The 25,253-nt window shown below is 35.2% G+C and overlaps 2 protein-coding genes across 2 annotated transcripts in view; both read right to left on the bottom strand.

Moving 5' to 3' along the window:
• LOC113232682 overlaps positions 1-3,094 on the bottom strand; it is a 61,792-nt gene extending 58,698 nt beyond the window's left edge. Inside the window, exon 1 of the mRNA XM_026467455.1 lies at positions 2,536-3,094. The gene's annotated coding sequence lies outside the window, so the exon portion shown is untranslated. The remainder of the gene's footprint in view (positions 1-2,535) is intronic.
• Positions 3,095-6,864: 3,770 nt separating this feature from the next.
• LOC113232701 (pro-neuropeptide Y-like) overlaps positions 6,865-25,253 on the bottom strand; it is a 52,723-nt gene continuing 34,334 nt past the window's right edge. The window contains exons 2-3 of the mRNA XM_026467480.1: positions 15,332-15,503; positions 6,865-7,576 (exon numbers count right to left, since the gene is read on the bottom strand). Of these exons, the coding sequence (XP_026323265.1) occupies positions 7,462-7,576; positions 15,332-15,498 (282 nt within the window). The 5' untranslated portion in view covers positions 15,499-15,503 and the 3' untranslated portion in view covers positions 6,865-7,461. The remainder of the gene's footprint in view (positions 7,577-15,331; positions 15,504-25,253) is intronic.

The raw sequence follows: 25,253 nt of genomic DNA, 5'->3' as shown, positions 1-25,253 counted from the left end.
AAAGATGACAGCCAATAAATGCGATCAAATTAAAGAATACAGCAGTAAAAACGACGTATGAAACTCACTACAAAATATTTTATTTGACCGGTTAACCAAGTGTCAGCTGAACCTTGTTTGTTTTTAGTTAATTATTTATTAATAAATTATTTAGCACTAGGGCCCGATTAACATGTTATTACATATTTTTGATTTCCATAAATTGATGTTCTTTAATTTGTTTTCTACATAAATAATGATATTCAGAATAAGAAAAACGACTTTTATTTTCTATATTTTTCTATATTTACAGGTTTTTAGACCATATTTTAGCACGAAACTTGCAACAATCCATGTTTTAAATATTACGTCATATTTCATTTAATTATAAATAATCTCAGTACAGAGTACTAAAAAAACCGACCTCAAAAGTACGTGGAATTACGTCTATTTGCTAAGTTTTATTGAAATATCCCCTAGTTCGCCACTATACAGGACTTGACACTGGACATAATAAAAATCGGTTCTCACTACTCAAAGTATATTGAGAGAAAAACGCCTTGAATTGGAGAAATAGCAAAATCAACCATTAAAGTAATTGCTCCTAAATTAAAGTTAGGCGCTATTTATAAAAATGAATCTTCATGCGTGAACAGCCACCCTTCGAGGTAGATGCTTTTCTTCAAAATGAAATGGGACCACTATGGAAGTACCCCCTTTCCAACAAACAAAGAATCATGAAAATCGGTTCACAAATACCGGAGTTATCGCGTAACATACATACAAAAAAAAAGAACATACAGACGAATTGAGAACCTCCTCCTTTTTTGAAGTCGGTTAAAAATAAAGGTGCGAGCGTGTTTGAAAAAAAAGGGTTGAAACATTTAAAAAAAATTAACAGTGTACTGTGCGGAAGATTAGAAGACAAACAAGCCGTGATCTACTGACGTGCCGACTTCGTTTCATTCAACCATCCATTACAAAGCATTGTTCCGACCAAATAGACAAAATTTTAATTTTGAAACTTTTAAATAACATGTAATTGTATATTGTAACAATGACTATAACGAAAATTAGATTGAAGTGGAATAAAATCTGTTGATTTGTTTTTATAATAAAGCGTAGTCCATTTGAAAACAGTATATATTTTAAGATTTTTTGCCCATATTAAGTGCACATATTTTGAAGTTTATACGGCATATTTATCACCATATAAATAATAAACGCGTACAACGAAATCTTGTGTAGGTCAGTATTAGAATTGTGAAGGAAAAGTAGGTGCAACTCTTGGAAACCGTGTGAAGTCCCAACTCACCTGAGAGGAGACAAGTGTCCAGCAGTGGGCCGTAAATATGGGTTGATCATGATGATTAGAATTAAAAAAATAAAAAACTAAATGAAAATTACTTTATTAGACATGGCAATACAATACAAACACAAAAAGCTAACAAACACACGTTACGAGCAGAAAACGACATAATCAAAATACCAACAGCAATATTGAATGAATAGTCCACTTCCAAAGAGCGCTATGTGACATTATTAATGATTGTTAGTTAATGGCGTGAAATGGATCAGTATTTTAAATAATTTCAAACACTTCAACAATATAGTGCCAAAACTTGGTGTATTCTGAACAAATCAGTGTCAAATGTTGACTGCTCTTGCAAAAGTCGCTATCTTTCTAGTTTTACACTTTCAAAAGTTGCCATTTTGTCGTCAACCTGCAAATGCTACTCTATTGAGTATAAACTCGTGCAAAATACGTTATTTTGTTTGGTATTTATTATTTTGTCAGGTCTCTCGTGTTCATTTATTAAAAACTTTATCGTCAAATATGTCGGAGAAGATTGGTTTACATACGAAATTCTTGTAAATACTCATATTATAGGGGAAGTGCAATCAAATCTGACGGAAGAAGAAGAAATGACAGATAATGAAGGTACATTGATGGTTGACGACGTGGCTATAAGAGTCTAAAGGAAAATTAAAATTAGATTCAAGTTATACTTTATACTATTATTACAACAAAACTTGCCATGGTAACATAGTGTTCTCGCAAAACTAGCTACGTTAATTCAGATCAATTACGAAACAAGTTATTTTAAGATTACTGTTGCAAAACTCTCTATGTTCAATTTATAAATGGAAATAAAGTAAAAAGTTTAACACCGTGATTTTATTTCTTCGTATTGTTTATCTCTTTTTATCACAATTTTCAGATAATTAAAAAAGAAAAAGTACCATTTATAATTTTTTTTTAAACGCTTTCGGAACAATAATTGTTTTTTTTTAGTTTAAAGCTTTTTTATCCACGTACATAACGCAGTTTGCTAGTGTACTACTCAATTTATACATAATATTAAAAAAAAATTACTGTAATGAAGAAAGCATGTGTATTCATACAAAAGTAAAAATAATGAACATTTATATAATGTATCATTATTTAAAAATTGCTCTTTAAGTATTCTTTAAACACATTTATAATTTCTAAAATGTTTCAGTGTTTCTAGGAAGCATTGACAACATACACAACATAAATTTTAATGTACTTACAAAAACACTCGCAATGTTATTGAGTTTCACAATGATATGGCTTTATAAACACGAATACACCACCAAAAAATTTGTATTATAAAACATTTAGTACAAAATACAGCAGGAATAGACAAAAGGTAGTAAAAAATAGGACTTATGTGATAAATCTTTGCCAAAATATAAGATTTTTTGGGTAAAAAACGCGGGCTTACAACCGCTTCCTGGAATACACTGAAAAAAGTTGTTTATCGTCGTCAGATGGAAGCGAGTATTTCGTAAAACTAGTTCAAAATAACAGTTAAGAATATCACTGTTACCATTTTTTAAATATCTTGGATAAAGCTTAAGCAGGCTTTGTAAGACATAGTATTTAGCAGTTCGCATGCCAAGTATTTTTTACGCATGGCATAAATAATAAGAAAGAAATAAATAAACAAATATTAGCTAACATCACATACGTTGCTCAGACCTCAAAGTAAGTAAATATAGCACACAAGGAAATAGGAAACAAAGACCATATTACCACAAACCCGAGACAATACAGAAAAGTTAGTTTCTACTTGGAGCCGGCCGGGGACCGACCTCAGAGATGGCGACACCATGAAAATCGGTATGCAAACCGCTCGACCACGGAGGTCGTCGTGCACAATTTATTGACTGTAAATTTACGTACAATTAGAGGATTAACGGTTTCTTTTCATATCGCTATACATATATGTACGAAATGGAAAAACTTATCAAGGTAGGCATAGACAACAGCCTTCCACTTCCTACCATCATCACAAACATCACTCGCGTCATCAACTCGCAACATCACTATAATTTAAAATTAAACAAAAACTGAATATGTAACCAAAAAATTTTCCCTGGTGCTCCTTACCGATGACTTATTATTTATTAACAATATTCTCGTCTTCGTAATTTACCTATTATTTCCATCATTCTCTTCGATATTAATACTTGTTATCAAGAGTAACTGTTACAAATACTATCTCTATAAAGTACCTTCCGCCATCTTTCTTTAAAACATCGTAGATGCGCGCGCATTTTGTTTGTAATCCACTTAGATTCGATTCCCAGTCTGCCCCTGACTTCACTTGTAAGAATAAACCTTAAAGCTATATGGTTTTACGGTTGTTTTTCTTATATTTCTTAAGAATGATTTGACTGTGAAATTTTGATACAGAAAAATATGCTTTCGGCGGTAGTCATTTGAGGTTAGAATCATATGACGTCTATAAAATCTCAACCAATTTGATTTTAATTGGTAGTTCCTTATTCTATGGTTTAAGGATTTTTATATAGGTCATTGATGATTTCAGTGTTATATAGTTAACCTATATACGTACTACAGCTGGGTACGTGTCTCTTCTATAGTTCTATAGTGGCAAGAAAGATTATTAGAGACATTGTCTTATAGCGATTACCAGTAAAAATAAATGGCAGGACTATAAAAACTTTCACCATTGAGTCTAGACATCATTACGTACAAATTCCTCCTTCTTGCCGTAAACTCTGACTCTAAAAGTATATCCCATACCCCATTCACTTCTCAATACGATTTCTGCATTTCTTTCACCAACACCACCTTTTTGAACGAAACTCTGTCCTATTCCTTCCAAAAGTTCAACCAATATGGCGGCTATAACTTCGTCTTTTTCTACAATTTCAATTTGCACAGTATCTTCTCTTTTTATCAACTTTTGTGCAGCTTTTAAATGCATATTATCGTAAATTAATTCTGCATTTTCAATTGAGCCTAAATATAATACTCTTGGATTTTGTCTTTTTTCTTCTTCATTACACGTTAGAAGAAATACGGCGACTCCCGCCAAAATCGCTGTCAAAATGACAGCTGTCGTCATGTTTGTTCTTAAAATTACATTTTTCTTTTTTGAAAAAAAAAACGTGTGTTCTAGGCAGTGCGTCGGATCTTATGATAAAATAGAAAATTAGTTTTCTCATGCTCGATCGGCTGTTAGTATGTCGTTTAATTTCATTTTATGACCGTGACTTTTGATAAATATAAGATTTTTTATGACGATTTTGTTCCTAAAGTACTTGTTTTTTTTCCATATATGTAATATAGTCTATTAATAAAAATAAAAGATTACATGACGAATTTTAACTGAATGTTGAACGGATCCAATTTAAAAAAGTTCATTTCCAAAAATTAGACAGGGAATCAATCCTATTTGTACTATTACTAAATTATTTGTACGTGAAATCTACATATTGTTTAAACGCGATCGATCATTTGTAAAGCAGATTCCCTTGAAAAGAAATATTCATTTTATTTAATAGATACGAAGTTCTGTGTTGCATTGGTATTTCCAAAGTTCGCGCTACGCAGCCCGTCGTCGCTTCACCGCTGTCGGTCTTTCAAAGAAATATTCACTTTATTTTGTAGACGTGAAGTTCTATATTGTATTGCTATCTCCAAAGTTTCTCAGCTGTCTGTTCTAAGAAATATAACATAATGTTGAGAATCTAAGTTACACTTTTCATAGCCCGTGGCGGCAAAGCAACCGACGACAGGATGCGCCGCGTCTCTTCTTTTTCATTTTATGTTTAAAGAAATGTAACCTCACCTTCTCAAACACAGGTTTCCAAACTTTTTGTCACTCTGAGACATAAGTAGATAAGGCCCATGTGCCTGTAATTTCACCAGCACCCTTTTCCTTCAAAACCGGAAAGCAGTAATGCTCACATTGGCTGCACTGCTTATAAAGATCTAAAGATTTCATGGTTACGTAAATAAAACAACACCCTGAAACGGTTTTACATTTCAACATAGTTTACATCGATTTTCAAACAATATTATTAAGTCTATACTACAATTATACACGGCATAGTTTGACGCTTTTTTTTAAAGTATAACCCCTAAAACTTAATTTCCACCCAGCCTGAAAATCATGTTTTAGGGACCTTCGGTTTGTTTGTTTATAATTACAATCCGTCCGAAATATCTGTGGACGCGTTAAAATTTTATACACTGAAACTTTTTAATATTTAAAAAGAAAGTCCAAATATATTTTGTGAATGACGTTTTGGTAATTGCTATTGTAACAAGGCGACGAGGGGTGACACTAGACGAAACGGAGGGGCGATAAAGTCCACAGATGTTTCTATAAATAGGTTATATTGGTTTTAGAATTTACAACATCAGGTTATGTGAAAACAATACTCAAATGAAACTGGTGATAGCTTATGTCGGTCATTCTCATTTTTATTATTTAAATAATAAAAATTGCCACGAAAATTAGGTAACTAGTCTGAGTAAAAAAAAATTTGTTCGTAGAAATAAACTTTGTTATATAGATAATGGGGTGGTAGGCAGGGGGAAACATTTCCGATCGTATTTCATCAGATTAAACTTGATGACAAACGACTTTTGTGTCATTATTTTTTCTCAGAACTGCTTGTTAGCACGAATGGCTTTTAAAATTAAATTCATAGATTCATTGTCTGTTTGTTTAGCCTAAATAATATCTATTTATTTATTTATTGAGGAATGCCAAACAATTGTACATGGTGAGTTATACAGAATAAGAATATCGGTTTAGCTAATAGTACAATCAACCACATCATCCACAGATTACTACAAAAATATAAAATTTTGAATTGAAGCATAATCGCTAGTGTAATTTTTTAAAAGTACAATGCTGACAAAGAAAATAATTCTAAAAGTACAATGCCGACAAAGAAAATAAGTTTAAAAAACAAACAAACTCAATAACGTTACTAAGTACAAATAAAAAAAAACAGTTTCACAATCCACTACAGTGTCATTCCCAATGCTTCAGTAACTGCCCTCTTAAATTTGTATTTAGACAGATCAAAAATATGATTACCATAATCGAAATTAGTAGCCAGAGTAAAATATTTTCTAAAATATCGTGTCTTTGCGGACGAAATAATGCTACATCTGAAAATACAACTTTTCAGGAGAGGTTGTACAAACAAAATTAGTTAGTTCAGTCAACACGAAATTCAGATCCTCTTATTATGTGTCCGTCGTCACAAGTTCGCCATTTTGATATAATAACCGTATGATTTATTTTTTTGCAAAATGGCGTCAACTATTATTGCCTTAAAAACTTGGACTTTACACTTTTCTTTATGAGATCTTTTTGAAAATGGCGGGTTTATAAAAAAAAACTAAAACATTAATTTTTACTTTATGAATTATTACATTTTGAGTTTATTAATTAATTCTTACATGTTTAAACTGATGGCTCTATAGGCAATGATCTATCGATTAAATAATAAGTTTTCTTTATTAAAGTAAATAAATACATAAGTTCTGATTCTGATACGTCAAGAATTAAATTATCGAGATGAGGTTGATTCTAGGTTAGGCAATATTGCCAACGACAATATATTACAGTTCAAGCTATCACCAGATTTAAAGCTAAATATTACTTATAGGTAAACTTTTAAATACATCTTTTGCATTAAATAAAAAATGGACGACGACGTTGTTAAAGTTTCTTTAAAATTAAACATAAAATTCATCGACACTAGAACGTTAATAATTGACTAGATTTTAGAAGACGGATTTGTTTCTGAATTGACTAGAATGAGATTGGCTTGCAGAATTAAAAAAAACGTATTTGAAAAGGATTTTGGTACAAATACTATTGTAATTTCTACACTTAACATAACATTTGAAAATTAGTGAAGTATTTTTACGCCCAAAGTCAAGGAAGTACAACACAATTTCCTAGAACTGCAAAATTCGTCTAATATTTAATTTGAAATCTATTTACCTGTTCACAAAAATACTTATACAATGGCAATTAATTATTAAAATTCCAAAATGAACGGACCCAGCATTTCAAAAATAGAATCGAAAAGAAAAAGAATGTTTATTGTTTTTGCAAATTCGTTTCCAGTCAGTCACCGCGGCGTGTTTTTTGTTATTTTACTTGGACAATTAATTTATTTATTGCCAAGTTTATTGAATAGGGGTCCCTCATTCATGCCCTGGTCGAAAAATGGCGTCTCTCGGAATATCACTGAAGCGTCAGCTATGTGCATTTGCCTTTTGCCGTATCTGGAAAAAAAAACATTAATTCTATGAAAAAATGTCAACGTAAGTAATGGCAAATATTTATGGTATCAATTTACGGGACAAACAAGACGTGCGCCTGGTGGTAAGCGACACGCCTGCCTATGTGACGATGCTACTTCTTTAATCATCATCCCACTTTTTTTATCACCCTTTTCTCTGGTTCCTTGCCACATAGTTTGAGATTTTGAATCGTTCTTAAATTCCTTTTTTTATTCGTCAATTAGTTTTCTTCTTTCCATCGCCTCTCACGACCAAACAGACAGAGCAGACGTGCTATCCCAATACCATGCAGTAATACCCCGCTTTACGCGAGAGACGCGTTCCAGACAAAATCGCGTAAAACGAGTTTGTTCTTTTTTTTTTGTGAAGCCTGACTGGTGTTATAGATTTTCGGTCGCGCTAGATCTGTAACTTGACCTAACGACTGCTACTAGGGGGTAACCTATCACAGACTCGATTTTTTTCCGAAATAACGTTTGTTCGAATTTTCGTTACACCGAAAATCGAATTGTAACGAAACCGTTGTTCTTTCAGAATAATGTTGGATGTTTATCGCAAAGACACGATTAGGTTCGGTTAGGTTAGGTTAAGTTGCTCTCCCCATCCGCGAGAGATTGAACGATGGAGAGAGGAGGCCAACGAGGAAGTCCTCCGGAAGTGGACCGAGCGACTGGGAGTCCCGGGGGTTAGCAGGGAACTGGTGGCTGCAATTCGACCCATCCTTAAAGATTGGGTCGAGTGTAAACACAGGGTGCCGACATACCACCTGACGCAGCTCCTTACCGGGCACGGATGCTTCGGCAAGTTCCTGTGCGAAGTTCTAAGTAGGGAGCCGTCAGCGGCATGCCACCATTGTGGAGGAGCCGCGGACACCGCGTATCATACGCGCGAAGAGTGCCCAGCTTGGGCGGAGCCTCGCGCCACGATACGTTGTCCGCGATAGTAGGGGCAGACCTATCGCTACCAGCCTTGGCGAAAGCCATGGCGGAAAGCAAAGAGGTATGGAAGGCGGTGAGTGCCTTCAGTGGTGCCGTCATGGCGCTGAAGGAAGCGGCGGAGAGGGAGCGGGAAGACGATGTCAACTCGCTTCCAATTCGCCGCAGGCGACGGGGCCGTAGGCGACTAACTCAACTTAGCCGCATGCCGCCCTAAGGGGGACCAGCGGGTAACGGATCGGGGGGTCTGTTACCCGCAACGAAGTGTCCCGTGCTGGACGGTGCCCCTGGTGTTCCGGGGCACCCAAAGCGGAGAAAGGAGTAGGTTCGCCGACTCCGAGGGTCCGCAAGGGCGCATCGCAATCGCAAACGGGGTTGCGGAAGTAGGCAACAGCGTTTCCCGCGACCACGTGTCTGCGCCGTGAGGAGCACCCCAGGGGTTTTAGTCGGTGAGAGTCCGACATAACCACTTGGTCCCCCCAGGCCAAGTGGTATCCATAATGGATTTCCCCAGGGTAAAAAAAAAAAAAAAAAAAGGTTAGGTTAAGTTAGGTTTAAAAGAAAAAACATTTTCCTCTCAAAATTACTTTCGAGGTTATGAAAGTTCGAGAAATCGTTATTTCTGAAAAATGTCATTTCGGGATACTGGTAGGTAACCCTACCAGGGATAGAGCGGAGTATGATCGAATAACAAGCTAAACATTATAATGAACGTGCTTTATTTATGTTTCTTAAAAAACAAATTGTGAAATAGTTGGCTAAAGTTTTTTGGTTTCTAAATCGTCCAAATTCTGTAGCTTTGCCTTCGTTATCCATCTTTATAAAACTTTTATCTTGGTCTCCAAACTCAAGCTCTTACGTTCTTTTATCTCAACTGGTGGCGTCATTGTTCGTAAAAAGTACCAATGTGATCACAAATTAAGGGAGCTACCAAGAAAGAACTAGGTGTTTATTTAATTTTCGAGTCAACTGACAATGCGCTTTCAATAACTGAGAAGCTACGGGTTCTTATTGGCTAATTCAATCACTCCACTAATTAGCTCATCAACAAAGAAGAAGCGGGATCGCGCTAACCGGGTATCACTGCAATGGTTTCTTATATACGTTTAACGATGTAACGTGTTTACACATACATCACACATATTTTTGTGGAAAAGTTCATAATGTCGAAGCTGAGATACGTAAAGAAATGACAAACATCCACAAGGACATTAACAGGACTCTTCAGGCTACATTACAATCTACGCCATGCTTGAGCGGTGGCGGTGCCGACACCCGTAATAGTTGCAGAGCTCTTTAAATAGCAAAGATGACGTTGACAAATCAATTGTGCCGATAGTCTCACCAATACATTATCTGCTTGGCGGCAAAAGTAGAACAACTTAAAAAGTCAGATAACACATTAATTTACTTATTTAGGGGGGTGGGGTCAATACGACAAGAAAAAGATATAATATTATTATAATAATCATATCTTAGTAGCAGTAGAGCAGGGAAGTACAAGCGAAGCAGTTATGTGAGCGTTACTGCGTTGCAGTTTTGAAGGGCGCTGGTGAAATTACAGACACCTCGGGACTTGTCAACTTAGTCTCAGGGTAACGGGCGGAGTGGCAGTGCCCATAAGATCTTTGCGATATAAAGCTCTGAGTGGCACTGCAACTGTTATGGATCGGCGTGTCGGTTACCACTCGGCGCACGACTTGTTTCTCCCGTCATTTGGTATTAAAATATATATATATATATATATATATATCCGAAGTTTACCGCTAGATGGCATAGGCATAGAAAACGCAATTTCTGAATCGCGGTGTTAAGATTTTCCCTAAAGTAATGACCTGTCACCAGTATTTTGTGTGAGATTGATCTATTCTACGATTGCATTCGTACGATTATCGTCACTCATCGAGTATATAACCAGAAATAGAGACGAAATAAAGGCCATATATTCCTGGTAACACATTAGCGATACAGCTCTTATAAATATCAACTCCCGTTTGCACTGAAATATAGACAGGCCTACTACTGATCTGTGCGTACGTTTTCGTATATTCCAAAATATATATATAGGTATATATAATATCTCGTACAATGCCGTGCTGTTATATTCAGTGGTGTGAGTAAAACAGCAAAACACCTAATTACAAAACAAACGGAATCACATTTCATCGGTAATTAAATATTAAATATGTAATTTTACAATTTTCGTCCATTATAACAAAGCTCAAGTTAACTGGTCGATTTGAAGTGAAACAATTGACGACACCCGTCAATTGTTTCGAACTCGGGCTAGCCAATCGGAGCGCAGTAGTCACAGTAATGATATGGCAGAATAGTTTTCAAACAAATTAAATGACATTTCGTCTCTATTTCTGGTTATATACTCGATGTCCTCACTACTAAGCGGAATCCATCCAACGGGACGAATCCATTTTATTATTGGACACCCTTGTATTATAAGCCAATTGTAAGCTGTTACACAAGAAACCAAGCCTTCTTCACCAAATTTCGTCGTTTGATTCCTGGACGTAGTAAGGGGGCACCAGTTAGCCGAGCGAATCTCTACCACCCTGTACATCCCCTCCTACTACAATATTGTAAAATATATACTTGTAAGTATCATTAATGTACATAACATTTCAAAATGAATAATTAGAATCACAACACAGACAATGTAAATAAATCAAGTTATGTAAGTAAACAACCTTTTCGGCCATCTTTGCAAGTCCATTTATCGTTACTGCTTTCACTTTGGCAACTTATCTGTCTGGACCGTTTGTATTTAGTATTGTACTTCATAAATAATTTAATTTAAGTGCAGGCAAGAGGACGCTGAGCATAAAATATAAATTAGATTCTATGACCCTTGTAATAAGAACTGTCTTAAATATGAAGTGCCTACACTTCACTGTGACTCTTGAGTTCTCTTGCTCTTGAATATCATAAAGAACGTTTAATAAAATAAGTATATACAGCAACTTCACAAATATATTCTCCACAATGTACATACAGTGACATCTAGCGAGTACCGTTAGAATATGTTATCATACATTGTCTGACTTTACAGTGAATAAAAGAACACGTTGGCGAAGGAAAAATAAAAGTTCTCTGTAATATCACTAGATGGCGTTGGGAAAATAAAACGATAGCCCCTGATTGGGCGCCATTATTATCTTAACGCTTATTTTACTGTATAATTTAGAACGCAAAATTGCCATCATGTTCCCGGTCACAATTAGACAATTAGTAACATAGGCAATGGTTTATAGAGGTTTCTTATGTATTATTCTAGTTTTACTTTCGACCGCCAAATGGAGTATTAATCTTATTACTTATTATTTGATTTGGTGGACAATAAATGTGTTAACATCGAAAATGGTTATAAAATATTCAACACCACTGAAAAAGTATAAAGGTTGTTCTCTTTGGCGAATGTTTTTTTTAATAATATATTGTATATTTTTTATTGGAATTACATCTATTTGCCAAGTTTTATTGCAATTGGTTATCGGAAAGCGCGCGAAACCGGATTCACCCCTAGTTTGCTACTCTTAGACATGGAATATTTTTTTCAAAAAGACAGTAGAATTGAGAACTTCGTCTTTTTTGGAAGTGGGTTAAAAGTAGAATAGAAGAAATATAACATGACATATTATACCTACAGCGTTTACAAGTTCACTCTGTCTTCATGGATTTAGGGTTTCTGGGTGCGTTATACAAATAAAAATGCTCCAGGCGTGTTTTGTAGCATTAACATGTGCTCTTTGAGTTTGTTTTTGAAAGTGAAAAGTATGTTGTTTCAAATTTTGCAATACAGAGTAAAAACCTGTAGGAAAAGTGGACGTATTTAAAAAAGGATCCAATGCACATCCAGTCACTTTCGAGATATGGCAGTTTGAAGTTGAAAAGTGTTTCTAAATCTTGTCTTATTTTCAAAACTTATAACGTCATGTAACTCCAGAGATCGACTCATCCGAAGAACAGAGTCCGATGTGATTATATAGCGAAAAGAAAATAAGTAAGTTACGAGAATAATTTCCTTATTCAAACCAAAGCCTACGTAAAGGTGTTTTAAGAATTTATATATCTTATTTCATTTTGGAAATGTAAAATCGAGGAACAGTCGATCTGACAACCACAGCGAAGAAGAACGAACGAAATGTACTATGTCCTGAGAACAAGTAGTCTTGCACATAGACCTTTGTTCTACGGACGAGTCGATATATTTATTTAGGTTTATATGTTGGATTTTTTTGCTGATCTAAGAGGTTAGACTTTAGCAACCGTTTGGTACATACTCGTATACCGCATTTTTTGATAATTGCTTAACTACGTCCAAGTAAAAGTTCTCTGTAATATCGCTAGATGGCGTTGGGGAAATAAAACAACATCACCTGATTATATTATATCCCAATATTATCTTAACACTCACTTTACTCTATAATTTAGAACGCAAAATTGTCATCATATTCCCTGTCATAATTACAATGGGCAAATACACATTGGCAATGATTTATAGTGATCTTAGTGCTCTTTTAGTCATGTGAGACGTTCGTGGAGGTTCTTTCTAAATCGTTCTAAACGTTCTTTTGCTTATAGTCACTCCAAATACTGGCGTGGCTAAATGAGAATACCCTCGCGACGACATGTTTAACATTTTGCTTAAGAAACGGTTATACGTGACTTCGAGGGGATATACGAAAACAACAACAAAGAGATTATATTGTGTGATCCTCACACAATATAATATATAATTGATATATAATTATTAATACAAAGATCGAACACTCAGAAAAAATTCCTTCGATCCGGTCGGATTCGTACCGACGTCTTCTTGCATACCGTGCCAACTAAGCCACGGAACGAACCAACGGGCCTCACGAATTTTTCTATGTGCTTGCGTCGTGTCTTTGTACTTGGTCTTTCAACGACTTTTTAGTCCCGGACTTAGAATAATAACGCATAGAAACCTAGTCCGCACACGCTAAGTGAGGCAAATTGAAGCGCGCCCAAAGGGCCTACACGAGCGGGCGGGCCTTCAGTGCTCAAGGTCAACTTGCACCGCGAACAGATCAAGAATTTTAGCTAAAAATGACGAAACGTGCGGTAAATGAGTGTAAAAATACGTCAGATAAACATAAAATAGATACTAACATCACATTCCACAAGGAAGTAACGCGTTTCAACTTGTATTTTTATATAAATATTCACTAAAACCGAAAATTAACCTACTACTAAAACTAACCTACATGAATTTGATTTTTGCCTCACTTGTGACAGATCGTTTGATATGAAACTATCATTCTATGCATTATTATTCTAAGCTCCCGGACATATAATTCGAGCCACCTTGCATTTTCATCCTTAAAGGCCACACATACATGAAAATGTAGTTATCGTCGAAGAAAAAGTTTACTCCGGTTTTTTTTAATTTCTTAAGAAAATTGCTTAAGATATGTGAGGGTTATGCCGGGGCCCATGGGCTCAGATATAACGCAAAAAAAAGTGAACTCCTGATGTTCCAGTCTCGGGGTCACAAGATCACTTCAGTACCACCCGTCTATTTGAACGGTGTTGCGTTAAATAGAGTTACGCGATTTAAATATCTTGGCCACTGGGTGTCGGAGGATCTCACGGATAATGAGGACATAGAGAGAGAGCGACGGGCGTTGGCTGTTAGAAGCAATATGTTGGCGCGCAGATTCGCACGTTGCACAGTACCCGTGAAGGTGACACTTTTCAAGGCATTTTGCCAATGCTTCTATACGTGTAATCTGTGGGTCAACTTTACGCAGAAGACAATCAACGCCCTGCGCGTTCAGTACAACAACGCGTTCAGGGTTTTATTGGGTTCGCCACGGTACTGCAGCGCATCAGGCATGTTCGCGGATGCCCACACGGATGGTTTCCATGCTATCCTTAGAAAGAGAGCTGCCTCATTAATAAGTCGTATCCGTTGCGGCACGAATGAGATTCTGCGCGTTGTGGCTGGTAGAGTGGATTGCCCGATCATGCTACATTGCATGAAACTGCATTTAAAACCATGTCGATGAGTTATTTGATATTTAATTTAATTTGTTTAATTATTCTATGTTTTTAAGTTGCCTTTTGTTTATTTTGTTTATTTTAATGTGTGTAAACTTATTGAATTATCTAAGCTAATATTATAACTGTAAAATATGGACTGTAGTTGTCTGAATAAATGATTTTTGATTTGATTTGATTTAATTCATATTTTCAGTAAGGACTTAAGAATATGGCGTTTAGTATACCAGTTTCAAAATTGCATAACAGTTCCTGGTCAGTCAAGCATTGTTTAAGCTAAGAGCATTTAATATTGAAATTGTTCATTCCATTACTTATATATGTATTTATATATATAATCGTGCGCCTAATGGTAGGCGATACGTCCATAACAGGTGCAGTGCCACTTAGAGTTAAAGCTCACAAAGTTCTAAGGGGCACTGCCACTGCGCCCGACGCCCTGAGACATAAGTTGACAAGTCTCATGTGCCTATAATTTCATTTCATCAGCACCCTTATCCTTCGAAATAGGAACGCAGTAACGTTCACTTATCTGCTTGGCTTGTACTTCCCTTACTTAGCCTAAGCTCCTAAGATCTACTGCTACAAAATCTACAACCTGTGTTGCTACGTTTGTGTGATGTTACAATACTTGTCATAATATTACACTATGATATTACCTGACGGTAAATGGCAATGTGGTTCAGCATAGTCGCTTGCCAAGAAACATGTTGGGTTAATGCTGTAATCAAATATATTTATATTACATGTACATTCTTACCTTCCCCGCCCATGTACAGAGTAGTACTCCTGTAACTCCTTCAAATAGTTGGAGATTTGTTCAGCCGTATCAAAGCGCTCCGGGCGACGTGGACGCGGGTACTGCGCTTGCGCGTCGCACCATAAGATGGCAGACAACAGCAAGATGGCGGATATAAGGAGACGCATTGTGTCTGTGAATTAACGAAGGTTTCTTTGTTTAATCAAATGTTTTATTTGCCTTCTTGTTTAGTTAATTGTAACATAAAATATTATTATTATTAATCTTAGTGAAGTCTCAATGGCCAATGAATCATTTATTCCATAGGTAAAATCAATTCATTCACTTGAAAACGTCACTTTTAAGCTGCTGCTCGTTCACTACGATGACTTCCCAGAGGAGAACGAGCAAGACACTCTAGGGATTGCTCTTTTTAAATAAACGTAATTCGTAATTAAATTATTAAAATTTTTACGGGTATATAAAATAGTTGAGTAAATGTATTATGAATGGCCAGTATTTTCAACAAAATTAAAGAACTTTGGACCTTGTTTCTTTGCAAATTCATTAATTCAATTACATATTGAAGTGAACGATACCAAAAACATCCTGTATGCGAGTATTTCTGCTACGATAACCCATAAAGATAGTGGTAACGTGGGTAAAAGATGAGAATTTAATTGCTTAATCGATATGACGGGTTTATTTGTTCCTTATCTTTTATCAATATCCTTTTGATAATTTTCTATTCTGGGATATTGGCATAATCGTAATGGATAATTAGTATGCGTTAGAAATCAATATGAACAAAGCTGTTGTAGTTTAGGAAATAGGTTGAACGCAACACGACATTGGACCGTGTCCCAACTCCGAACACATACTTGACATTATCCAAGCAAACTAATGGTTCAAATTTTGGTTAAAGCGAAATTGATGAAGGTTGCTTTAACATTAAAATGAAGTTACTAAACTGGAATATACAAAATAACTACAAAATACATCATTATTTCGATATAATGTTACATTAAGAAAAATTGGGCTAGAGAATACAAACACTACATAAACCACTTAAAACTAATGCGGGTAAAGGCGGTCTCATCGCTAGAAGCGATCTCTTCCAGACAACCTTTTGAGATAGAGGAAAGCTCATCAGAACGGGAGACGTAGTGTGCCGAGCGGCTAGGGAGTGGAATTCCGTGCCTGCAGACTTGTTCCCCGAACGCTATAACTTGGACCTTTACAAGGCGAGAGTGAATAGGCATTATTTAGGTGTGCATGCTACGTCCTCGACCCCATCGTCACTGTCCATCAGGTGAGATGGAGGTCAAATGCGCACTTATTTTTTATATAAATAAAAAATGTTTAAAGTATATATAAATAAAAAGTGAGATTATATTATTAGCAAATAATAAATAACGATTTATTTATGTTTACAGTATATATTTGTACCATCGAGTACCGAGTACAAATCCAGAAATAGAGACGAAATGTCATTTAATTTGTTTGAAAACTATCCTGCCATATCATTACTGTCACAGCTGGGCTCCGATTGGCCAGCCCGAATTCGAAACAATTGACGGGTGTCGTCAATTGTTTCACTTCAACCAGTTGACTTGAGCTTTGCTATAATGGACGAAAATTGCAAAATTACATGTTTAATATATAATTACCGATGAAATTTGATTCCGTTTGTTTTGTAATTAGATGTTTTGTTGTTCTTCCCTACACCACCGAATGAAACAGCACGCCATATGTTTTTGGAATGTCCGGAGACGTACACACAGGTCAGTTGTTGGCGCTGTCTGTATTTCAGTGCAAACGAGAATTGATGTATCACTGATGAGTGACCAGGAATGTGTGGCCCTTATTTCGTCTCTATTTCTGGTTATATACTCAATGACTTGTACAGACGCCAGCACAACAAATTACACATTAACGGATCTTGTTCCGTTGCACTGAATATATACAATACGTTTTACAAAACATATTCAATTTGCCAAAAAGAAACATTTAAGGTTTTGTAGTACTACAAACACTTTTTAGATCTCTATTTTTTAGTAATTTCAAATGTGTAAGCGCCCTCCACGACGACCCCCACTTTCTTTTGTTATCGCACAAAGTTATCACTGTTTAGAGCCGTAATATTTAAATATTTTTATACTAAAGTAAAATCTCGCACCCCTCATGGAAGAATGGCATAAGTGGAGTTACGTCAAAAATGTTTTTTTTGCTCCATTGGATTGGATTGGAGAGGATGTGGGTTATATTTCTCTGTATCTAATGGAGCAATAAACACTTATACTTCTTACATGAGGGGTGCGATCTGATGAGTATTAATAGTCACGGAACAAAAGTTTTGTTAATATTTTACATTTTAACTTTAATAATCCGGTATAAATAAATAATTGTCTGTAATTTCGCCGGCATCCTTGCCCTTCAATACCAGAACGCAGTAACGTGAACTATGCTGCTTGCCGGCAGAAATGGGTATTAATAATAATTATACTTTATTTCGGACCAAAAACAATTATCCATAGTTTGTTAGTAAAAAACTTAGGAATAAGGTTAATATGATGCAATTCAAATATTAAAATTATAAAATTAAAATTCAAAAACTGTACAATCACGGAAAAATTTACATTACATATAAATTTGTAATTGTTTAAATATAAAATTGAAATTAATCTAACAACCTCACATGAAGTTTCATCCAGTGAGCCTGTCTGGGGCAGTTTTTAATGTATTGTACTCATAAATAAACAGCAATTTTCTTAGGTTTACGTTTTAACTTTTTTAAAGCGTATTAGCTTTTGAAGTAATGTTTAAAGCGGTTCCAGAAAGTTAATTTAACGGGTTTGAGGATTCATGAAGATTTTATCTAAGCACAAAAAAATAGCCTTTTAAGTTTAAAGCCTATTAATTAAACATAATGTTATACTGTGTTGCAAATAAAATGTAAGGTTCAACTCGCGAAAAACATGTCGCGACGCGTCATGTTTTTCGCCTATAGCATATTCATCTCTATGTTCCCGTCATTAAGGTACTAATTTGTACCTACAAATTTATCTTATGTAAATAGGGTTAAAGTCGAGTGGTTTCGCGCGAAATATTCCACCTCTAAAGGTGGCAGATTAGAGGATGAATTCGGTATCGCGTAATTTCCGGTTACCGATTTTCAATAAAACTTGGCAATTAGATGTATTAAGTATAACAAATGTATTGTATTACGCCATATTTATTATTTTAACTCCTATTTGGTTTCATGTGTTAACAGTCATATTTGTCGGTGTTTGCATACTTGTCTGTACAGGGTCACTTAAGATTTCAATCCAACTCTATGCCGCTTAAGAAGAAAGGTCCAAAGTACAAAGTGTCAAGCGTGATGTGCTCTTGACTGTAAGTCAAATATTTTCCCAAGTACATCAAACACCCAATATCGAATACACACAACCACGTGAAGTGCCACCATTACAGTTTATGGCATTGCAGGCATTTAAATATTAATTACAAAGTATACAAGCATATTTATTGTTAAAGTCATATTACAATATAAAATATATTTTTTTTTAAATTGAATAATACAATTTAAAAAAAAAACATAGAATTATGATTTATTAAAAAGAAGAAAAAAGGGTCGCAGGTTTCGAAATTTAAACGCCAAAAACTCATTTTATAAAAACAATTTGTCACAAGCAATTTTCAAATAATACTTTCTTGTATCTAAATATAGGTAACATATTCATATCGTCATGTATATAATGTTATGCACATGTTGTAGAAATTCCTTTCGAAACATTTAGTTGTGTATATATCGCACTGCTATTACAATAGTGTTGTAACTCAAAATATGTGAAATTTAATATTATATCATTACTGAACGTAAAATTTGATTCTCTACACGCCAAAAAAACCGTCGTTAGAATATTGTACGAAACAATCAAAAGATATCCACTTAACTCAATATGAGACACACTTTATGGGAGCTACTCGTAGTTCTGGCCAAAATAATCCTTATTCAAAAACATGAAATCATTTTTTCCATTTTATTTATAAATATATTTAAGAAATTGTTTAAGTGTCTATAATAAACTATAACATATAAATTTTAATGATTTTTTTTGTGGGTAGTGAGCAATTCGTTTTTCATCGATTCTGAGAAAGTCCTCTTTTTGAATTAATACACTATTGTATTAACAGTGCAATATGTCGGGCTTAACGATAGGGATATCGGGTTAAAAATGGAACGTTTTTTTGGAGTAAATAAGTATCTTTGTTGTAATTTTCAAGTTTTTATTGAATGTCTGGTTTTCCCCCATGATATTCAATTATTTTTGAAAATTACTCCACTAGTTTGTTATAATTATTAATACAAAGATACACTTCCATCCGACTGCAGACCTATTATCTATGTTTTTTGACAAAAATACACATCTCGAATATATACAAGGATGAAGAATATATAATATTAATATATAAGAACGCCTGAAACTATTAATTATTTATTTACCTATTACTCTTAGAATAATAACGCATAGAATACTTTCATATCAAACGAACTGTCACAAGTGAGGCAAAAATCAAATTCATGTAGGCTAGTTTTAGTAGTAGGTTAATTTTCGGTTTTAGTGAATATTTATATAAAAATACAAGTTGAAACGCGTTACTTCCTTGTGGAATGTGATGTTAGTATCTATTTTATGTTTGTCTGATGTATTTTTACACTCATTTACAGCACATTTCGTCATTTTTAGCTAAAATTCTTGAGCTGTTCGCGGTGCAAGTTGACCTTGAGCACTGACGGCCCGCCCGCTCGTGTAGGCCCATTAGGAGCGCTTCAATTTGCTTTACACTTAGCGTGTGCGGACTAAGTTTCTATGCGTTATTATTCTAAGCTATTACTACGATATGGCTGAAAAATATAATCTTAGGTCTACTGTATTATACGGTGACGTCAATATGATTTTATTGTACTCTTCTCTGATCCCACGTATAGTTAAGTCTGCGTCATAATGATGAGTAGGATAAACGTGATTTGAATTTACACTTTTAGACGTCGAGACAGCAAGATTGGTTTACTTCAGCTACTTTCACAGTTTAATGACATACGGCATTTTGTTTTGGGATGATGCCGCCGAAATTAATAAAATCTTTGTAATGCAGAAACATGCGGTTAGTAGAGTTAGTAGAGTATCTATGAGAGATATGTTTAAAGAGATTAACATTCTTACACTAGCGTCACATTTATGAAAGTGTTATTTTTGTTAAGAAACATATAATTTTTTAAATTAAAAGTAATGACAAACATAACATTAACACGGGGAATAAAAATAAACATGCTGTTCATGACAGTCGTCTTCTCAGTCTCAAATCCATTTAAAGGACAATGTATATGCTTCTATAATAAGATTCCGATTGATGTTCCAAATTTGCTATTTACGAGGTTTTGCTACAGAGAAACAAAAACTTTATACTAAAGGTTATTTACATACATGCAGCTTCTCTGTACATGAATGACAAAAATCCGTTTAGCTCTTGCAGATAGACTCGATCTGTTTAAATTAAATATTGTAAAGATAAATGTATTCAAATGTATATTTACAAGAGCAAACCATGACGATTATAAGTGTAATTTACTTACCCATGGTATGAAGATTGTTTAACTTTGACTTTGGATAAGGAAATGCCAGGTTCGATACAAGGTAGGGGCAATTTTTATTTTTTCGCTTTAGGTTTCCGAGCGAGAAGATAAACCTATATCTTTCTAATTTGTGAGTTAAATCACCTATTGTTCCGATTAGAAATGTCAAAAGTTTCCAATCGCCCAGTTGTGAATCGAAATTCTGCGCCTCGACTCGGAAGTGACGCAGTTTCCGAGAGGCAATCAAAATCAAGCTGCAGGTCAATGTAGAAAAACTAACTTTCCTATATTGTATCGGATCAGGATGTTTGTGGCATCGTCATTGTTTCCGATTTCCATGACACAAGCTGCTTTGGTATCATTAAAATAAAAAAAATTGGAAACGAGTTTTTTGAATTGCCTCTGGTCTGGGTGTTCTGGGTAATGCCCCTGAGTACCGTTGCTCTGGTACTCAAAGTACAGGGAATTTGTTAGTCAGGTCTGAGTAAAATCTTATTATTTAATCTTACTATTTAACATTGACTTACAATTATATGGACGTCGGGTCCGCGCTAAAAAGTGTGCGAACTTATAGGGCGTTAAAATCGTATACAGAGCGTCACTCACGCTTTAGTCTTCGTTTGTTCGACTGACAGCGAAGCAAGCAAAATTAGACAGTACTGCGATGACATTACAATTTAAATTCAACGTTTTAGCTTTTTCATATTCCTTTACATGTCGCTACGTTTAAATAGGTTGACTTGGGACATTTTTTTCGTGGTTTTTGTATTAGACCCGTCGTCCATTTATTTGTAAGTCAATGATATGCACTGATTACTATACGGTGAGACAAACACAATTCCAAAAAATTTTCACGATATAAAAAAAACACAAATTTACCTCGAAATTTTACAAGAAAACCGCCGTATTCAATAAGTACTTTACAAATACCAATGATTTGAAATGAAATGAACCTTATTAGTACGGGATACATTTTAATTCGAGATTACAACTTATTTATAATAAAATTTACTTTACAGTGTATTTGTGTATGTACACTATAAGTATCCGGAATGAATAAGAAAAAATACTATAAATGGTCAGAAATTAATTTATTGTTTCTCAAAATATTCTCCGATAGCGTTAATGCACTTTTTCACACGAATTAACCAATTTTGAAAACATTTATGCCACTCCTACGTGACAATATCTGAAACATATTTTTCATACTCTTCGACAGCCTCTTCAGGTGATGAAAATCATTGACCGCGTAACTGGTTCTTAATTTTTGAAAATGAATAAAAGTCTCAAGGTGCCAGGTTGGGACTGTACGCGGGATGGCTCATGAGGTCCACGTTGTTCACCTTCAAAAATTCATTTGTCTGTCTGGTCGTGTGAGAACTGGCATTATCGTGGTGCAAGATGATACGGCGTTTACGGTTATTTTTACGGAGTTTGTCAATAACTTCCGGCAAACAAATGGTCGTGTACCAATCACTATTCACGGTACAACGATTCTCCAAGAAACAGTAGTCACGTATCCAGTTTTATTAAAAAAAGAACCAATCATCCGCTTAGAGGCTCTTTACACGCGCGTCACTTGGTTGGTTTTGGCTCATCTCGAAAGACCCATACGCTCGATTGCTGCTTTGTTTTGGGACCGTAACTATAAATCCATATTTCGTCACCTGTTACTATATCCCACACCAAATTTGACGCCCCTTCGTTGAATCTGGTAAGCATGGCATTCACCAAGTGATGCAATCCGTTTTTTGAGCCTCAGTCAAATTGTGTGGGATCCACCGAGAGCACAGATTTTTCACAACCAAATATTTGTGTAATATTGATTGTATTTGACTCATGCCTAGGCCTTAAGATTCCGAATCTCATGGTATGTCACATGCCTGTCTGTTTTGATAAAACGGCGCACAGCATCGAAGTTTTTGTTGTTCACAGCAGTGGACGGGCTATCATCACGAAATTCGTCACTGACATTCACACGACCGCGTTTGAAATCTGCAAACCAGCTATAAATAGTCGTCTTCCATGGTACTTCATCGCCAAAAGCAGTTTGAAGCCGAGCGAAGCTCCGCTGAGCTGTTAAATTACACTTAAAGTCGTAGAAAATCATACTACGAAAAATTTCATGAGTTAAATCCATGATGATGTAGACAACCAATTTTTAAAATGACGACACAATGTAAAAACAAGTGACAGTCAGATGAAACAAAACTGTATTCTACAGTCAAAGAGTTCCATTTTCAAATGTTGTAATTACTTTTTAAATTTTGTTTATGTAAGTGGCCAGTTCCGGAAACTTAAAGTACGCCCTATATATTAACTTTGCCGTCATTATTGCACACACATTGAGTACGACTTGAAAGGTAGCTCTGAAACAATTCCAGCGGGTTTCCCCTAATTCCAAGCTTTTCAAGTTTGGACCATAATCGGACTATGGAAACTGTGTCGAAGGCCTTTGCTAGGTCAATAAATATCGTGACGAATTCACTATAGAACTTGACATCTTAAAGAAATAGGTTTTCACGTTTTTAACAGGATAGAATAAAAGCTATGTAAGTCAAATTTGTGCATTTTTCAGTGAGGGTACTGCAGCGAGGCCATGACCGGCAGTGGGTGATGGAGTCGATAAAGAATGTGCATTTTCAGCGACAATAGGAGAAGCCATGATTGATGATAGAAATAGAGGCAAACGCCGGCCTACGTCATTGTTCTTGCCATCACGTGAAATTGCTAGTGTTGGGACATTTTTTGTTTATGCTATCGATACGTAACACATTCTACAAAGGGTCCATGATTCTGAACAAAAATATGATATGTTATACATTATATATGATGTACCTACAATACACGGATTTTTAGGATTTCTACAGATTGCACGATTTTTGCCGATCAGCACGTGTGATCAATTGAAATGTGGAAATGCGACGTTGGATTTTTGTTATACCATAATTATTCGTTTTAAGCTATATATATGATTGTTCTTTGTTTTATTGGAAATGATTCTGGAGCCTAAGTTTGTTTTTTTTAGTGTGTTAAGTGAAACTACCTTTTTTTTTGATATTTTTATATTAAAATATCTTCTACGTCATAAATGTTTATATGAATAGACGATTTTTATCCTCACCTATACAAAAAAAAAACACACACACACACACACACATACGCGCACCCTATCACCTTCATTGTATTATGATTATTAATCTTAAGGCTTTTATTTCTGTAATATTCTGTATACTGCACCACATATACCTAACTTAATTTGTAAAATTGTTAATTAACCGAAACACTGACGTTCATAACACAGGTTATCCTTGAAAGTGAGGAAACAGTTAACGTCGAGCCATTATTAACAAGTCACCAATTGTAAACTAGCATTAGTAATACTACATATACACATACGTAAAAAGCGTAAATAAATAATTATTGTAATCTTATATGCAATTACCTACGGTGCATAAACAATCCATGATCAAGGTTGCAAAAAAACTATGGAACGCACCGTGTTTAAGTGAAAAGAGGATAGATATAGTCCGGAACCTATCAAATGCAGTAGTTACTTGCATACTGATGTTTTTATGCGTATGTGTACGACCGTACACGGCGGATGGCGGGTGCGCACACATTCAAGGACATTTTTAATTTGTTTTTACACTTTGTAAATTTAACATTGAAATAAAGCAGTTTTTTAAATACGAAACGATCATTACAAAACCATAGCGTAAATTCTGTATAGGCACTTTTTTTTATAGTAATGCACACACTCAGCATAACCCTGTGTTGCCGGTGCCATGGACAGACACAGATAACCATATATTACACCCGAACTCAGGAGGGAAATAAATGAAGGCCATACATATGTTTCTCCCGGCTCGAAAATCGAACCTGAGACCTCTGCGTGGCAGTCCGGTAGTCTTGGTAACCGCTCTGGCAGCCACGAAGGCAATTAACATTGTTTTGTTTTATTAATTATTAATAAAACAAAACAATGTGTCCATACAGATTTTATGCTATGGTTTTATAGCGATAGTTTCGAATTTAAAAAAATACTTGCTATTACTTTTGTACTAAGTATAATCGATACTGGCGATAAATCAGCCTCAAGTAAGGTGCAACCCTATTCACCTGTTGAACTTTGTAATTTTCCTCCCAACGGGTTACCGGGGTAAACGTTTACCGGTAAATATGAGATTTTTATCACCACTGAAATGTTTTTGTTTTTAAGGTGAGAAAGAGAAATAACACTTAGATAGGGAAAAGTTGTCGTAGCTCGGGAAATAAGGAGCCCTCGAGACTCGATAAGTTGTT

Source organism: Hyposmocoma kahamanoa, unplaced genomic scaffold (assembly GCF_003589595.1).
Source record: "Hyposmocoma kahamanoa isolate Upper Pololo Valley unplaced genomic scaffold, ASM358959v1 77, whole genome shotgun sequence".
Lineage (NCBI taxonomy): Eukaryota > Metazoa > Arthropoda > Insecta > Lepidoptera > Cosmopterigidae > Hyposmocoma > Hyposmocoma kahamanoa.
The sequence above is the reverse complement of the archived record's forward strand: the minus strand, read 5'-3'. Positions and strand labels throughout refer to the sequence as shown.